Raw genomic sequence first — 17,843 nt, forward strand, 5'->3', positions numbered from 1 at the left:
TCATATTTTTTCATGGCATCAGCACAAAAACGTTTTTATTACTGTGTTATCATCACTTCTTTTATAAAATTTGCAACAACTTGCGTGAGATCTGACAGAGAAATAAAAAGTCATAAGAGTTTAGTAAAGCTGTTCTCAAAGGTATTAAAGTGTGATAATTACTCAGGCTTGGCCTGCCAGAAGGAAATAGCTTGTGAAAATGAAAAAAAAAAGTAGAAGTAATGATGAAGCAGAATGTTCCAGTGTGGTTATTCATGATTAGTACCAATAACCACAGGATTTGAGTATATCCTGTATCTGACAGGACCCATCCCATCTCCAAGGTGAAGTCAGCCTTGATACAGGACTATTCCCATTTTTACTGAGCAGCTCTGAAACACTGGTGAATTTCCCTCTACCCCTAGTCCTCTTTTTTTCTTTCTGTTTTTCTCCTTTTTTTCACCTCACCTCTTCAAAGCCAAACTCAGACATGAACACAGACATTCATCCAACCCAGACATTCCACTTTGACAGTGACTTTTGTGTCTGTCTGGAAATGGAGCAGCTGGACAGCCACATTGTGCCTTCAACCAGCCTTACTGACTCGCCAGCCATTCCTATGGTTGTCTGTGTTTTAGCTCAGTAGTTAGTAACAGACTGACTATTCGCTGCAGGTTTTGTGGTCTGCGTCTGTCAGCATCACAGGCTATTTTCAGCTCGCATGCATTTCAATGAAGAGCAGCCAAAAATAACCAATGTTTAGTTTTGGTCCAGAGCGCCAAACTCACATATGTTCTGGTGTTGGAGGAAACTAGAGCGCCCAGGGGAAATATAACCCAGCCACATGGGAGCATGCTAGATCCGCAGAAAAAGCCTGAAGTGAGAGTATGGCTGCACAATTAATTGACTTTTAATCTAAATTGCAATATTATAATCGCAAAGTTGTCAATATCTTTTTAAGGCAAAATATGTGTCAAAAATCAGTGAATTAAGAATTAAGTATTGTGGTACTGTAGAAATGTTCTGGCCTGCAAATTATTTTCTTCAGACATTTGAAAAACATATTTTGTTTGGTAGAGAACCTCGGAAATAATCACACCATCATCATTTCAATTAATTTTTCGATGAAAAAAATAGAATGATGATGCAAAAATTGTCAGTCCCTTTTGTATCATGAATATTATTGCAATTGCAATATCATTCAAAATAATAAGAATTTTTTTCTAAATTATGCAGTCCTAGCTGAGATTCTAGACTTTCTTACTAAGAAGTAACGGTGAGCCACAGCGCTGCTCCAAAACAAATAACTGAATAGGCCACTTGGTTCCAAAATTAAAAACTGCATTTGCTGTTGCTTTTTGCCACACTTATCTGTTATGAGAGCAAACATTAAATGTATGACAGCTTGCATGAGTGACTTCTGACCTCTAGAGTAAGGAGTTTATTAGCACCACTATAAGACAGCACATGTCTAGCCAACTTGATGAGTCGCCAAGATATAGATGTGGAAAATCTGTTTCTGTTTTTCCTCCAAAGATAAGGTCTTTAAACATCACATTGTGTTGGAGCAGATACATTGTAGATTAACACTTCACGTCCTGCCTCTTATGCACATTGGGTCTTTAAAGGCAGACGGTGCATTTGAAATCACATTACAACAGTACAAAACGAGTACTAAGCATGAACTACTGTGCGACTTGTGTGCGTGACTCAGGGCCAGACTATTGAAGGTGGCCACTTTTGATGCTTTTGTCCCTCTCTACCATTCTTTTACAGTTTCCTTTCAATGTTCATCTATTCTGCGGGCCAAAAGCACAAATGTATCCTTTGCATTTTCCGATTGAATACAACAATACACACTGTCCTTTTGCTTAGCTGCACAGTAGCCCTCTGATCATCACAATAAGCTTACTTTGCCATATCCGGGCTGGCACACAGCATGGGCCTTCAGAAAATACAAAACTAATGGCTGTGCACTGTTAACACAATGGACACTCGTATTTAGTCCCAGTCTTTATAAAACACTTTGTAGCCACAGCAGGTAGAAAGAGAAGGGCCGCCTGTCCCCTTCCCTCTGTACAAACAGGAAGAGAGAGGCAGAGTGAATGAGAGAGAAAGGGACAGTGAAACTGAGATGAGGAAACATAAAAGAGGCTCAGGGTCTGGTAAATGACAGCCCGGTCACAATGAATCCCCTCTGGTGCTACTCTTTCATACCTGGTGTTTGTACGTAACCACACTTGACATGCTGCATTTTTCTTTTGGCTGGTTCTCTCTGGCTCCCACACCCGCCACCTCCGCTTAGATGTTTTGTCCTTTTATTATGTTGTTAGTTAATGGGCCCTGCTTTCGTTCTTTTTTTTCTCTCTTTCTCCACCCAGGACGAGCGCGAGGCGAGAGAGACAGTGAAGAGAGAACAGGACGAGGCCTACCGTGTGTCTTTAGAGGCTGACCGTAAAAAGGTATTTTCAAAAGAAAACAAATTGTCCACTTGAATCACTGCAGTCTTGGTTAGTTGTGGTGTATTAGATGGTACATAAGCACCACGTCATCTACAGGCATCACCTCCATTTCTTATGGTACAATTTAAAGTTAAGTTGTGTTGCTTATAGAGTTATTTCAATTGAGTTACGTCAGTCGGGATTGTTGCACTCGGCTCTCACCTCTGATCAGCAGTGCTCGCTAGGCAATCTGGCTGATAACACTGCACCGCCATCATGGGACAGGATTATAACACACACAGGAAGTGTGATTTCATTTTCTGCTCAGAAAGCCATTATATTCTTGTTTCTTTACATAGCATTAAGTTGTACTCTTACATTACTGTTCTGAATGTTGTATAAACCTCCTCTAAGTCCAACACTCGTTCCAGTCTTTCGAATATCCTAGTTTTCTCACATTTTGTTCCATGTCATTAGCTTGTATTAAATTAAGATACTCAATTGTCTAAAAACAAGTTGCATGGACCTCTAATTAGATATCAGTAACAATTATTCAGAGGGAACTTGAAAAACCATTTGGAAACATAGTAACACTCTTCTACGCTGCACGTCTCATTTTGTTTTGATTCTGCTGTCACATCCCATTTGATTCAAATTAATTTCTTTGTTTTTCAGAGAGAAGCCCAAGAGAGAGAAGAGGCCGAGCAGGTTCGCTTGGAACGGATGAGAAAGGAGCAGGAGGACGAGAAGGAGGTCAGAAGAAAAGCCATACACACACATTGTACTCACATTATGCAAATTAGCTAAATTAATATTCCAGCTTGATCAGTGCAAGGCTGAACAGTGATATGTTTTGCCAGCGCACTGTGCCATTGTGCTGTCGTTTTTTATCCGTCTTGCTCTCACTTCACAATAATGAGTCAATTAGATTGTGGTTTTGCTGAAGCCTGCCAGTCAGTGAAGCGTGTGTAGTGTGGGCGAACAGGCATACAGCCATTTCAGAAGAATGAAATATCCTAATTACAGTGAGGCATGTCCCTGTTAATGCCACCTTACATGCACACAGTTATTGTTCTATTTGACTGCTTTACATTGGGATAGCACACAGCCTCATACGGAAACCCAAGTGAACAAAAGACCTGAGGCAATTCATGTACACAGGCTTGTGCACAAACACACACACAACCTAAGCAAACACACACATTCACTTGAAAACAATTATAGTATGTGGAGAGGGGGCACACACACAGGCAAACATGCACACTGTCACGCATGCAGGAAAAACAATAATTGTCTGCGAGGATGGCACCAATGTTGTAATACAGTCCATAGTAATACAGTGTAGTGCCTCTGATTGTTGTTTACTCAACAGCAGAGAGCCTCGGGGCACTGAGAGGTATTGGGTGACCCGGCTTGCTCAGGTGATTTGTCACTAAAGTTAAACAGACACTAACAAAAGAGCCCCGGGTCGGCCTTCTTAATTATATCACTGTAGTCCGATAACCAAACTGCATGTGCACGCTTGTGTATTTTAAACAACAATAGCCACTCAGCCTGTGCTTCATACTTACATCAGTTTTCTCTGCCCAAGCTCAATGGTTTCCATGGCGTCACACTGGTGTTGTGTTGCAGTCGAGATATTCATAAATGTGAGAGACAACAAAAGGTGTTGGACCTGGAAATGATGGTTACTGAAACTGTTAAGCAGGACTTAAAATGGATCCAAAATTGGAAATAAATGTCCTTATTGTTACATCACAACACAATACTGCATTTCATTGTGTGTGTGCTTCAACAAAAGACAAACTTTTAATTTTTTTTTTTTATTTAATCAGTTATTCTACATCAGTTGTTCATTTCATTTCTGAATCATTGCTTTATTTCTGATATGTGTTTGAAAGGAAAAGATACAAATATATAAAACCCTATACTGTAAAACATCATATGTTGGAAACTGCAAAAGTTTACATACAAGTGATACATATGAAAGTTGAAACAAACATTGCATTCTCTACAAAAGATCAAGTAAGTGGAATGAAAGAAAATATTTCTATGGAGACCACATGCAACAAACCTGCACTTGTAAGCACACACACACACACACACACACACACACACACACACACACACACACACACACACACACACACACACAAAATGCTCTCTAATGCACTATATCAACAGCCATAAGACTATATGTGTGACTTAAAATGATTTCTAAGGTTAAGTTTCCTATGGAAGCTCTTGTTGAGGTTGGCCTATAATACATTATGAAGACCTGGACTCACCTACGCACACCTCAAAAAAACTGTAAAAAGACTCCATGCAGAAGTTATCATTCTGTGCGTTAAGTTAGTACTTAACATGAAGCAATATTAATGTATTATAACCAACTATGAATGCCTTCATAATGCACAAAGTGTGCATCTTCTATGCTGCCAGGTTGAAAATGTGTGTTTTTTTTAATTTGTAGTCTTCTTACAGCAACATCCATATGTACGCATTGTCTAGTGTCAGGGGTAATATGAGTCTGGACAAACATGGATGTAAACTGCAACCTGACTAGTTGGCAGAGGCGTAGAACCAGCTGTAATTTTGTTGAAAGTTGTTTACAGATATAACTAGTAGGAGTGTATATGACAGAAACTGCAGACACAACAAAAACATCAGGTGCCACCAGAGAGCAGGCCGTGCGAGTGGGAGTGCTTTCTGTGCCAAAGAAGAGTGAGATGAAAGTAGGAGCTGCTGAATTGGAGGGGGGGGAGTTGGTTGCATCTGCCTGTGTAGGTTGACATTACTATTTACTTCCTTCAGGGGTCTTAGCATACAGTTGTGCGGCTGTCAGGTGCACCTCTCCCCGCCAGCCGCCATGTGTTTGCTTTCTCTCTGTGGTTAGCCGAGCGGAGCTGGAGCGGCAGATAAATGGACGGATAGATGCTTCTGATTATTTGTGTGAAGCAGCCTGGACCCGAGGCACGGCCAGACGCGTGTCCTGTGGTTTCTTTAGGGACGCTACCTCTTACACATGTGGGTGTTTATGCTTGTGTCTGTGGTTTGTGTGTCTACAGACACCACACACACACACACACACACACTCCTGTCTATTATTTGTGTGCGTCTGTGTGTACGTTTGTCCCCGGGGGCCCCTTTAACTCAGTCAGCATCAGCTCTTGTACCTGAGGGAGCTGATGGTGGAGCGGCACGCGCGCTACCCTGCCCACCCAACACCAGAAGCTGCTAATGAGCTACTGTTGTACACTCTTATGAAATATAATTGCATTATGGTGTGTAAATAAAGCCGGGGCGTGTTGTCACAGCATATGCTCCCCGGCTGGCCAAACAGGAACAACAAGCCGGGGGAGGAGGGAGGTGAGGGGGGCAGAAGCAGAAAGGAGACGAAGGCTCCAGGGAGCGGCTGAAGCGCGGTTTTCGGAGCACAGGAGAGCTGATTAGCTTTGCTGTGGAAGAAGACAACTGATGGCTGTCTTTGTGTTAAAAGACTCACTCTGGTCTAGTGTTGTACCAATTTTTTTTTGGTACCAATTTTATTATCTTTAAAATAAGCTATCAGCTCTAATAAAACAAGACGTGAGATATTCAACAGGGAAAGTCTCAGATTTCTCTAACCGAGTGAGCGATAGCTAAAAAAAGCATGACGCACGAGGAAAACACTTGGCTGTTTTTAACGTACTCAAATGCTACTTGGCAACCTTGTGAGCTACACCAGGCTACAGGGAACAGGGTGAGACACAGGGCAACTAATTCAATAACATTCTCAGGACAAGAAGATCCTTTAATTAATGTGGAGCAACAGTTCTGCAATCAGACTCTGGGAGCAACTTCTTGGCTCGTCTTTCATTCTTGTTTGGATAGTGTGTCGTCATCTTCATAACTGCCAGTGTAGCTGTTGAATCTCTGGTTTAAATTAACTATAAACAGAGAGCCAGGGCTAATTTTGTATAGTTGCAGTTTATTGAAACTCAGATTTCTTTTCTTGTATTCAGAGGACTTTGTAGAAGCTTCTTCCTCCCCTGCACTAATTCAGATTTTCTTTGTATGTCTTCTACCATAATGTATTTCAAATAAATTAGAAGATTTCAATTATCCTCTCTTTAATAAATTATCACATGTAATGTAATTACTTTTTATTTCCACTTCATGTCAGAATATTACTCTGACTGCTGGCAACAAACTGTAAAATACAATTATAAAGGGACTTTGTAATGCTAATAGGCTTGAAGAAAAAAAGAATTGCGGCACCAGTAATGACAGCTGCATCCCACCAGCACCTGTATGTAAACATCACAGCCTTCAGTCAACACAGTGAATCATTATTTTATCTAGAAAAACTGTTTATGCTTGAGTCCTTTCAATTCCTTGATTAGTTTTGATGTATTAGTATTCATGTAATAGCACATGCATCACTTAGTGAAGTGAGGAAAAACTTTAAGATATTTCCAAGACATGGAGTAGTACTTGGCTTGTATTCTTTCACAAAATAGTCCATTACTTCTATGTGAGCTCTGTCCACCTTTGAACATGAGGCCATTTGCCTGATATACATCTGGACTTCTCTCCAGAGATTATGAGATATTGATGATTTTCAATGTGCTGGACTGACCAAAATACTTCATCTTTCACCTTTTCTTGCAGGCAATCCGCTTGTCATTGGAGCAGGCTCTACCAGCAGAGCCCGACGAGGATGCAGGAGAGCAAATCAGCAAACTGCGAATCCGCACACCAAGTGGCGAGTTTCTGGAAAGGCGTTTCCTGGGCAGCTGTAAGCTTCAGGTCCTCTTCGACTTTGTGGCCTCCAAGGGATACCCCTTCGAAGAGTTCAAGCTCCTCACCACCTTCCCTCGTAGAAATGTGAGTGGTATATATTACTATCTTTTTTTGTCTTTTAGAAAGACAGGACATTTGCAAAACAATTAACCCCTTCTGCTTCTATCTATATGTCCAGTGAAACGGCTTTAATCCTCTAAACCTAAAGCAATTTCAGAATTCTTATTGCTCCTGTCCCATTTTTCTCACAGTTTTCACTGCAATATATGCATTCAGCAGCCTCTTTTTTTCTATTAGGTAAAGTGTGCACATAACATTTTTAATGTCGGTGTGGTCTTCTGCTGCTGCAGCCCATCTGCTTCATGGTTGGACGTGTTGTGCGTTCAGAGATGGTCTTCTGCATACCTTGGTTGTAAAGAGTGGTTATTTGAGTTACTGTTGCCTTTAATCTTCTCCAACTACCATGCCACGTTCAAAGTCACCTAAATCACCTTTCTTCCACATTCTGATGCTCACTTTGAACTTCAGCAGGTCCTCTTCTCCATGTTAAAGAGGTTCACCTTATAAAGTGGTCGGTGAGTGTGTATATAAGTCCTGCACCTCTATCGAAATGACACAATTAAAGGTAGAAGTAGGGAAATTCCAAAAATGTCTTTTGTGCATTTATAATGAAGTACAATGCAGGAAGGAACTCAAGTTGAATTTTATTGATCATTTATTTTACAACAATAGAATGTATATAACATTTTCCCACAAGTGTCCACAAGTGTTACCAGTATTGGAAAAAAAATTGACTTGGAGCCTCTATTAAAACCTGTAAATAGCCTGCAGTTTATTTCAAGTTTCACTGAATTTTTTTAGTCTCAGCTAAGTCATTTGTGGCACTGAGTAGCGCGGAATTTAATGCATTTTGTTTGGTCTGGTTAATGCAAAGGATTTATTTTTGGCTGAATTAAATGAAACATGGGGAATACAATATTAAGTTTCTCTTTCCTGGCACAAACTTTCTTCACACGATTTGTTTGAAGTACCATCGGAAATATTAAATATATAGAAAATATCAGATGATGCTTTCTGTTGACACAGTGTCAAGCTATTATAAATGGTGTAATTTTGCTGATTTTTGTTTTTATTCTCCTTTCTTACCCGCTGGAAGTTATTAGGTTCAGAGGGTTAAAAGACCAACACATGTAAGCTGTTAAATTCACAAGTAGAGAGGGAAATACGTACATCTTATAACCATCCTGTTATCCAATCTCTGTCTTTCATAACAGTTTTCTGCCCACACAAACAAGTGCTAAATATGTCCTTACTGCAGAAGAGTAGCAGCAGGTTATGAAGTGTTCTGGGCCACGGCTAACATCTCTGCTGGAGAGATCCACAGCTGTAATTGGCTTTTCCGTTTGGGCCCGGGCTCAACCTCAGGCGATGGCTGCGAGAGCAGACCCGCAGGGACAATAGTTAAGACAATCTGTTGTGGCTGAAGGATGAATTAGTTTTGTTTTTTTCTTGCTTTTTATCATCATTGTTTTCATTGTTTGTGCAGCAGCGCTGATGTGCCGCTGCTTTTGTTTACTCATACCTGTGATGGAGCAAGTTAAGCCTGCTGTTTATCCATCCACCTGCGCACACGAATTATTCAGTGAATATTAATTAGTATCAGTCCATTGTGAATACAGTACACTATGACTGTTAGGATACAGTTGTCAGCACTAACAGTTGTATTCTCTGTGGCTCTTCTGCTGACGCCCGGCAGCACTCAGCCATCTACACCCAGTCATTAGAGGGCCTGGCCGCCGAGAGCTAATGAGCGCTGTTTTAACTACCAGTTTAATTAGCCATGCTGCTGGAAACAAAAATGGGATTTCCATTAATCAAGACAGGAGTGCATGTGGAGGGGTGGGTGGTGGTGCTTGTATAGAGGTGTGTGTGTGTGTGTATGTGTGTGTGTGTGTAGGCTTGCCCAGGCAGTGTGCCATCGAAGTCTGCAGAGACCGCCGGGGCACAAACACCTCAAACTAACACACACATTAACGCGTAGCTCACACTCTTCATTTCGTCACAATCACACACTTCAACACATGCACAAATATTTTCAAGCAAACACATGCCCCGCTCACAACTTTGTCACTTAAAGGATTCACAGTTGTCTCTTTATAATCAAGAGTAAACATGTGTTTGAGACAGAGATAAAGATGTGTCTGCATCGCAGATGAAATTCCGGCAAAAACAGGATGGGAGGATTAGAGGGGTAGAGAAGCGAGGAGAGGATGGTGACTGCAGAACTAGTCGAAAAAGAGAACAGAGAAGACAAAAGCTTAAACAAAGAAAAGATTTAATCAGAGAAACAGTCTGAAAGAGAAAAGGATAGAGAAGACAAGTGGGGAAGATATTAAAAAGAAGAAGATGGGAGATAATTCCAGAAAACAGAAAGGCGAGAGATTTGGGGAAAGAGAGGAGAGAAGCAGCTCAGTGGTAGTGCCAGTATGAGGCTGTGAACACAGGCCCCTGTCTAATCCTGCAGCTCTGTGTTGTAATTAAATGAGAGGGAGCATAGAAAGCCTCCATCCCGTCCAGACGCTCTCACTGTTGCTCTGCCAGGATCAGAGGATAGAGGATAGACCACTATTGCATTTGTAATACTGCACAACTGTTGAAACCTTCTTTCCCTTTTCTAGTTTTCAGCAGCTTTGTGCAGTGTCACTCTTTCTTTTGCTATTTCCCTCCTCGTCAGCCTGCTTTTATTTCATTTCCATACATTTTGCTGTAACACAGATTAGAGGATCTGCTCAAGTTGTGTTGAATATTTTTGGCTAAAACTCAAACATCATTGACCAGGAAAAGGGGCTGTATTGTGACTCAGTAAGTCTGGTACCACAGTTTATTCCCATTTGTAAATCAACTTTTGATCATTTGAGATAAGACTTCAGAGCCAGATCTTTGATTCATGAGTTTTTTTCCACGGATAAGTGTCTATTAGTCTCCAATTTTTGGACTCAGTCTCTTCCCCAACATTTGGTATCAGTGGCTTATCTCTTCAGCACTACAGCAGGCCTTACACTGGCATCATTTGTACTAGGCTTAGCCGTGCTCAGGGAACTAACCCTTTCTCCGTTTCTATGACTGTCAGCGAGTTTGAGGAAGGAGGGGGAGACTTTTAGTGTTTCAGTTTTCAGCTTTCCATTCAAGAATTTCCTCCTTTTTCTTTGATACTTGTTGAGCACAAACCACTGTTGAAAGGCCTGAGGTCTTCTTCTTCAGCTCGCGGTGAACATGTTTAGACTGCCGGTTTAATAACCCTCAGTCGGCTCTTCCTGCCTGGCTGCTCATAGACACCCAAACACTGTCAAACCAGCATATTATTTCCTCACTGTGATACTGTACTCTATTTCACCTCCTCTTAATCCTTCTTCCAGCTCTGCCGGTGAATTCGCCCGAATGATTCTCAGACAAAACTTGAGATGCAGGACAAATAAACAGTGGCACAGAAGAAGCTGTGTGTCGTACTCAAATTGATTTGACATCTGTTGTACTGGCGTGTTTTGTTTTTCTTGTCTTGCTATCATGAAAGAATTCACAGGAAGAGCTATGGTGGTTTATTTTAAAAGTAGTTTCACTCAAAGTTGGTTCCGCAGGACTGTCCTTATAATACTCGATTCACATAACTCACAGCTTCATAGAGCTGCATGGCGCTCTGCTTCATATCTGAGCATCGACGTGAAATGTGGGTCTAACTTTGAGCCACATATACAGGCCAGTATCTTCCTCATCTCCACTTTAAAAAAACACGTTTTTGCTTATTTAAGTTACATCACTTTAGCCTGACTGTGCAGAATGATGTATGTGCAACACCAGAAGGCTTTTTTCGGCGCGTATGTAAGGGAGGATTTTTATGACATCACAACTAGTTTGGAAACCAGTATAAAACCTACACAAGTGAGACGTAGAAACTTGAAACCTCCACTGCACATATGCTGAAAATGGACATTTTAGTGCAATGGGACAGTGGGTCGAAATATCCCAGAATAATCAGGTTTGTGTATTCACCAGGTTTTGTTAGAGGGATTTGTTCCTTGACTTTTTCTTCTTCCCCTGACTGGCCAGAACAGCAACCTCTCTGTGTTGCAAGACCTCCTTATTTACAAATGAAGCACTGAATGTAACATATAAAAACAACCAACCTCACACAGTAATGTAAAAAAAAAACCAACACATTCCCCATTCTTAAATATGCAATTTCATTTTTCACATTGTTTTATTTTCTTCTTGCCCCCTGGAAATTATCTTTCTTATCTTTTTTAAATGTTAATTTTAGTTTTCAGGGTCTTACATTCAACAGCCTTAAGATATACAAACAAACTTGTATGCAAACTTTTCTCACATCAAATTGTCATGGGTAATTATACATTTATTGAAAACCAGAAAGGACTGTTACTGTTGTGTAGAAACAATACTGATACACTTAATGTCCAACAATCTCTAAGTATCTCAAACAAACTGTTAATTGCAGAGAGCAGAAAAGACGACAAAGGCGAATAAGAAAAAATAGATTTTAAATTTTTTTTTATAACGTAATTTAACTTTTTTTTTTGAAATATCAGAAACAATTCATCATTTAAAGCAGGGTATTTTTTCCATCTCCGGAAGGAATCTTTATGATTAAAATGTGAGTTTTACCCTCAGGATCATAGCCCCCTCCTCACTTTCAGCCCTCTCCTTCTCCTTTCCCTCCCTCTGTCTCCATTTTCCCTCCTCTTTCCTTCTATTCCTGCCTCTCTACCTCCCTGCTCAATTATACTTTTGTTTTGCTCCGCGGCCTTTGTATCTTTCCCCATGTGCCTTCTCACTCCCCCCGCCCCAGACCACTTTCATTTTTTGCCCTTTAAAAAGCTGAAATATATATTTTAAGAATAAACTATTCTTATTATTTCTCTTATGTTACTCACTCTCTCCTTCACTCTTCCTTCCTCATTCCCAGTTTTTCTCTGTTTTCCCCCTCAGTCCTACCCCCCGTCCGGTCTGTGCAGAGCATTTTTCCCTTTGAAGTACCGTATTCTGCTCTGTTCTTTTCTGTTCACGCCCCAGCGCTACGTGCTGTCAACGCTCCTGGCAGCAGATAATGATCTCCCACTGCTTTTGTAATTGGCCAAATAAACACTTGACAACACTAGTTTAAAACAGACAAGTTATTTGGTTTTAATTAACATAGTAGGGCTGTAATGGCTTCATTAAAAATGCGTTATTTCAGCTGCACGTTTGATTATGTTGGAAACGGACATCTTGAGGGCCTGTGTTTATTTTCTCTTTCTTTTCTTTCACGGCCGAGCCTTGCTTATTGTCGCCTCCTCTGTTATCAGTGTGTTTTATTCATTTGAATCAACTTACAATTGTGGTATTTATTTTAAACTTCACATTAAGTGCTAATTATGTGGTTTTGCCCGTTAAAATCTGCTGTTTTGATAACGCCAAAAACATGGGGTTGATATCAGCCGATTATTTTATGTCAAACAATTTTTCTGCAGGAAAATAAAGACAAAATATCAAAAATTGCCGAGAAGCACCATCTGTCTTTTTAATTGGTTCCAGTTTTAAAATGAGGCTTTTCGTGTGGGGACTCCAGATATTGTATTATCTCTTTAGATTTTAGTTCAATTCAGTTTTTATTCGGTTCATTTGTGTATTTTTAATTAACAGCTGGAAAACCTTTTTTTCCTCACGAATGCTATTTAGTCAGATGAAAATCTTTGGGAATTAATTTCATCTTTTAAAATAGCCAGTTCCTAATTTAGCTTATTGATTTGATCTAAATTGGCTGATGGAAGTTATATTGACTCAAGGTTAAAAATAAACTGCAAAGCAGCGAGCTAGATTGTGTCTGTCTTATGTATGTATGTATGCATGTATGTATGTATGTATGTATGCATGGCTGTGTAGGCACAGGAGGAGAGAAAATGGCTTAGGCAGAGCAGAGGAAAAACAACAGCTTTGTTTGTTGACAGATGCCTCCATGCTTATGGTCTGTTAATTGGATAACAATGTAAACAATCACCGATGGCGCCCGTCTCCTGTGTCAGTGTGGCATCTTGTTTCCCTACTTTCTTTTTCAGAGTCAGATGCTGCTTTCCCCCCATCGTCTCTCCCTGGTGCCCCACGAGCACAAACTCTTATCCCGAATTCACTAAGAGCACACACACACGCACACACGCTCATACGTAGACCACAGACACACGTCTACACACACACCTGCTCCACCCCAAAGCCTCATTTACTCCTACCTGATGCTGTGGTGTCATAACAGCCTGTCGGGTTCATTAGCATGGCAGCCATTTGCGACGCACTGCTCCTGAGGTGGGAAAATGAACGCAGCAGCCCTGTTGGTCGTTTTCCCCACCGTTGGGATGGAATATGTTTGAAGCAAACACACGCACTCATAAAGACACACGCACACACACAAACATGCACGCACACACGCACACACCATTTTACCCTTCTTCGTGGCATCCCGCTCCCCGCTGTGCTATGAGGCGGTTGACGAGGTGAGGGGCATAAGGTTGATGTGGCAACCCCTCCCTGCCCACGCCGGGCTTCCAGGGACACCCGCTGAAAAGTCAAGAGTCTAAATGACACGTTGAAATGAGGACAAGGAGATGAAAGACATGGAGTCAAAGACCGCCAACGTGCTCATGGTGTGACATTTCCAAACACCCATGGGAGATGGATAGGTTGTCTGATGCTGATATGTCCTCCTCACCTTCCCCTAATTTACTCGCCTCCTTTTTTTATCTCTCTGTTCTCACCCTTTTCTCCGAGCCCTCCAACACCCTGCAGTTTTGACAGATTTTGTAGTTAACAACAAGTTTAAATGTGTAGATTGTTTTCATTATTTGCACTGTTTGCTTATAAAAAATTATTTTGGTCTCAAATGGCAAACAGAGGCTCAATGCTTATTACCATTGTTTGAGATTGTTCAAAGAACGGAAAAATTAAATTACTTTTTTTTTTTTTAAAGTTAGATTTGTAGATTATTTTTTGTATTTTTATTTTTGCACATTTAGAATTAGAGCTGCACCTGATGATTATTTCCAATTAATCTGTTATTTTCTCAATTAATCGTCAAATTAATCAATTAAATGTCAGAAATAGCGAATCAGTCCCTGTGTAATTTCCCGAAGCCCAAGGCATATTGTAAATGGTATATTTTACCTGACCAAAACTTAAAAACTCCAGAGTCTTTCAGTTAATTATCATATGTAAGAAAATAGGGATCACATTTCACATTTAAGAAGCATGGAACAAGTGTTTCGCTCTTTTCTTTAAAATGTGACAAATTCTCTGTCAATCAACAAATCATTACAGCTCTATTTAAAGTATGCAATATTTCAAAGATAAGAATGAATGTGCAGTGCAGGGATAGCAAGAAACCCATTGGGCTTATTTGAAGCCTCTGTCTAAATAATGTTAAAATCTCAGTGTAATAAACAGAAGAATTAACATACAGAAAATAACGACAACACAAGGCAAACTGCTTGTGTGTGTATTTACTTTATTGATTTGTTGATTAGTATCGACCTGACAATTTTTTTTCATGATTTTTGATTTATTTTTTTGTCTTTACGAGTCAAACGCCCATCCCAGTCTCTCAAAGTCCAAGGTGATGTCTTTAAATTAAGTTTGTTATTCCAAAACCCAAATATATTCTGTTATGTATTATGTAACACAGAAAAGCAGGAAATTGAGAGGTCGAAAACTGCATTTTCTTCCATTTTTGTATAAAAAAATGACTTTAGCAATCAATCGATTTCTGTCGATTAACTACATATTTAAATTGTTGACAAGTCGTTGTTGGATTCGTGTACTGAGCTGGACTGTCAGGAGGTGATCGTAGGTGAAGTCATGGGTCAGTTCATGGTCAGAGTTCACATTTCATTCCCTACAATAGTCCGTCTCAGACCTATCATTCCGCTTGTTGTGAGGTCGACCTTTACCCGGATAGCTTGCCCCCCCCCCGACCTTCTCCAGCAGGTACAGGGAGCTGGTTAATTATCCCACTGTGAGGTTAGAATAGGAGTCCTAATCAGAGGGGCTGACGCAGCAGTCATCAGATAAGCCCTGGACACATCTCAGTGTCACACCACCTCGCCCATTCAGCCCAGGTGTTAGATTGGCCCAATGTAACACAACCCCTCCAGTGATTAGCTCACATAAGCTAAGAGAAAAACATAGGTCAGACCCCCTTAATGTCCGTTAACTCGATCAGCTCCGGTGTGGGTGGTACTGCATTATTCCTCTGCCTCTGAGAACTGAACGCAGATAAATGTTTCTCTCCTCTACACCATCAGCTACGTTCCTGTTTCACCTTTGTCACAGCTGAAATTAGGCATTGTCAGCCATCAAAAACACACACACGCACGCACACACACGCACACACACACACACCAACAAGCGTTTACAGCACACACACTCTCTCCTGTCCTGCAGCCTTCATCAGTTTGTTCTGGATTGGAGGCCTTTTAAGAAAACAAACCTGACGGTCCTCTTAGGGAAACAAAGCTCTGGCTGCTCAGATTACTGCTGAGACTTTTTTAAAACATGATGTTAGAATAATACACACACTCTCTTACAAACACACTCACACATCCAATGAACTTTGCAGTAAAGCTACACTGTTCTCCAGTCTGGATTGCACTGCATATATGGTGAGACAATCAGCAAGGGATTTCAGATTTGAGGCCTTGTCCACACTTATATGGACAAATCTGAAGACAATTTTTTAAATGTTTAGATAAACGGTTTAAACTGGAGATTGTAAAGCTGTTGCTTTCTTCTGCTTTATACCGTTGTAAATTACATTTTTGAGGGGTTAAGGACTGTTTGTTGCACCAAAAAACAATTTGAAGATGAGATTTGATGGGCATTTTTTACTATTTTCTTTATGTTAATAGAAAGAAATACATGCCGGATTACTTGATAAAGCCATTTGGCTGCCTGTGGTCTGATATTTCCCCTCTTTTTTCCTCCCACCTTGTCTCTTCTCAGATCACCCAGCTGGAACCAGGCTCGACTCTGCTGGAGGCCAAGTTGTTTCCGCAGGAGACGCTCTTCCTGGAGTCTAAAGAATAGGAACTGTCCCTCTGATAGCTGAGAGGAACGACTGACTGACTGACTGATGAACTGGCTGGACACACACTAGTCACCGAGCATGGGCCCCACCAGTCCGGGCCTACAGTATACACACACACACACACACACACATCCACACACACACACACACACACAACCAATCCTCTCAGACGTACTCAAACACACTGGCATGCACGTCCAGTGACACATAAGTGCAAGTAAGCTTCTCTGCCCTCGGCCTGGTCGTGGCACATGAATGCATAGTGTACACGTGTTGCACAGAGGAGCAAAGACAGTATCACAAGCACACAGCCAAACATTCACCTCCCCCAAAACCTTCTCTCTCTCTCTCTATCTATCTCTCTCTCTCTCTCTCTCTCTCTCTATCTCTCTCTCTATCTCTATCTCTATCTCTATCTCTATCTCTATCTCTATCTCTCTCTCTCTGAACTCCTCTCACACTCTACACAACTTCACGTTCCCAACTGCTGTGTCATGGTTTTCTCTCACAACACAAACACAACACAGTACCATAACAGCATAGAGAGAGACTGAGAAGACGAATCTTTGTCACAGGAAAAAAAAACACAAAAAAAAAACAAAAACACGTGGACTTGTTCCCCTTGTTTCCACATTCAACACACCAAGGCTGCTTTTTTAGAACATGTTTTTTGTGTTTGAATTCAGAAAAATGCTAAAAAAGTGAAATAAAATAAACAGCAAGAAGAGACGTTGCCTGGCAGAAGTCTGGGCTGTTTCATCTCCACCTGTATTTCCCTCCCTTAACTCTCCCGAACTCCTATTTCCACCCCCCTCCCCTTCCCTGCCCCATCCCTAACCCCATCCCTAACCCCTGCACCCCTCCGTCCGCCACGAGGATGAGACTTGACCGGACACCTGCAGCATCTGCAGTGTCCCCTCGGTCTCCTCTCCCCCTGGTTTTAACATCCACTGCTCCACAAGCCAACGGATTGCTCAGTTTTCTTTTTTTTTCTTTTTCTTTTTTTTTCTCTTGATCCTTTTTAAGTTTGATGCTGTATTAGTTTTAGTTTGATATACATTATATAAAATATATGAATATGAACATCAATTTGTCTCGGCCAGAAATCTGTTTAAACATGTCCTCACACACACACACACACACACACACACAAACAAACACAAACACACACACACACACACCCACACAAAAAACACTGTTCAAATTATTTAAATGTGATTAGTATTTCTGAAAAAGTCTGATGCAAAGGTTTGTCATAGTGGACATATAAATCTTATTAGTAGAAAGAAGATCATCCAATTTTCTATCACTCTTTGATATCTGTATTAATTTCTATATTAATTTAATTATATTTCTCCGGGGGCTATTAGGGGATAAATTAAAAACTTTGCAGAGCAAAAAAGATTATATTCGACTTTTTTGGTTTCTGTCACGGTATAAGATAAAAAAAAGTTTTTAAAAAACTCAAATAAGTATAAAGAATTTATTTTTGAAACTTACTTTTACTAATAAATGTG

At 40.7% G+C, this 17,843-nt stretch overlaps 1 protein-coding gene across 1 annotated transcript in view; it reads left to right on the top strand.

Moving 5' to 3' along the window:
* Positions 1-16,725, top strand: part of faf1 (Fas (TNFRSF6) associated factor 1) — a 69,118-nt gene extending 52,393 nt beyond the window's left edge. The window contains exons 16-19 of the mRNA XM_059341615.1: positions 2,361-2,441; positions 3,096-3,173; positions 7,074-7,289; positions 16,242-16,725. Of these exons, the coding sequence (XP_059197598.1) occupies positions 2,361-2,441; positions 3,096-3,173; positions 7,074-7,289; positions 16,242-16,325 (459 nt within the window). The 3' untranslated portion in view covers positions 16,326-16,725. The remainder of the gene's footprint in view (positions 1-2,360; positions 2,442-3,095; positions 3,174-7,073; positions 7,290-16,241) is intronic.
* The last annotated feature ends 1,118 nt before the right edge of the window (positions 16,726-17,843 follow it).

This window comes from Centropristis striata, chromosome 9 (genome assembly GCF_030273125.1).
Source record: "Centropristis striata isolate RG_2023a ecotype Rhode Island chromosome 9, C.striata_1.0, whole genome shotgun sequence".
Taxonomy (NCBI): Eukaryota; Metazoa; Chordata; class Actinopteri; order Perciformes; family Serranidae; genus Centropristis; species Centropristis striata.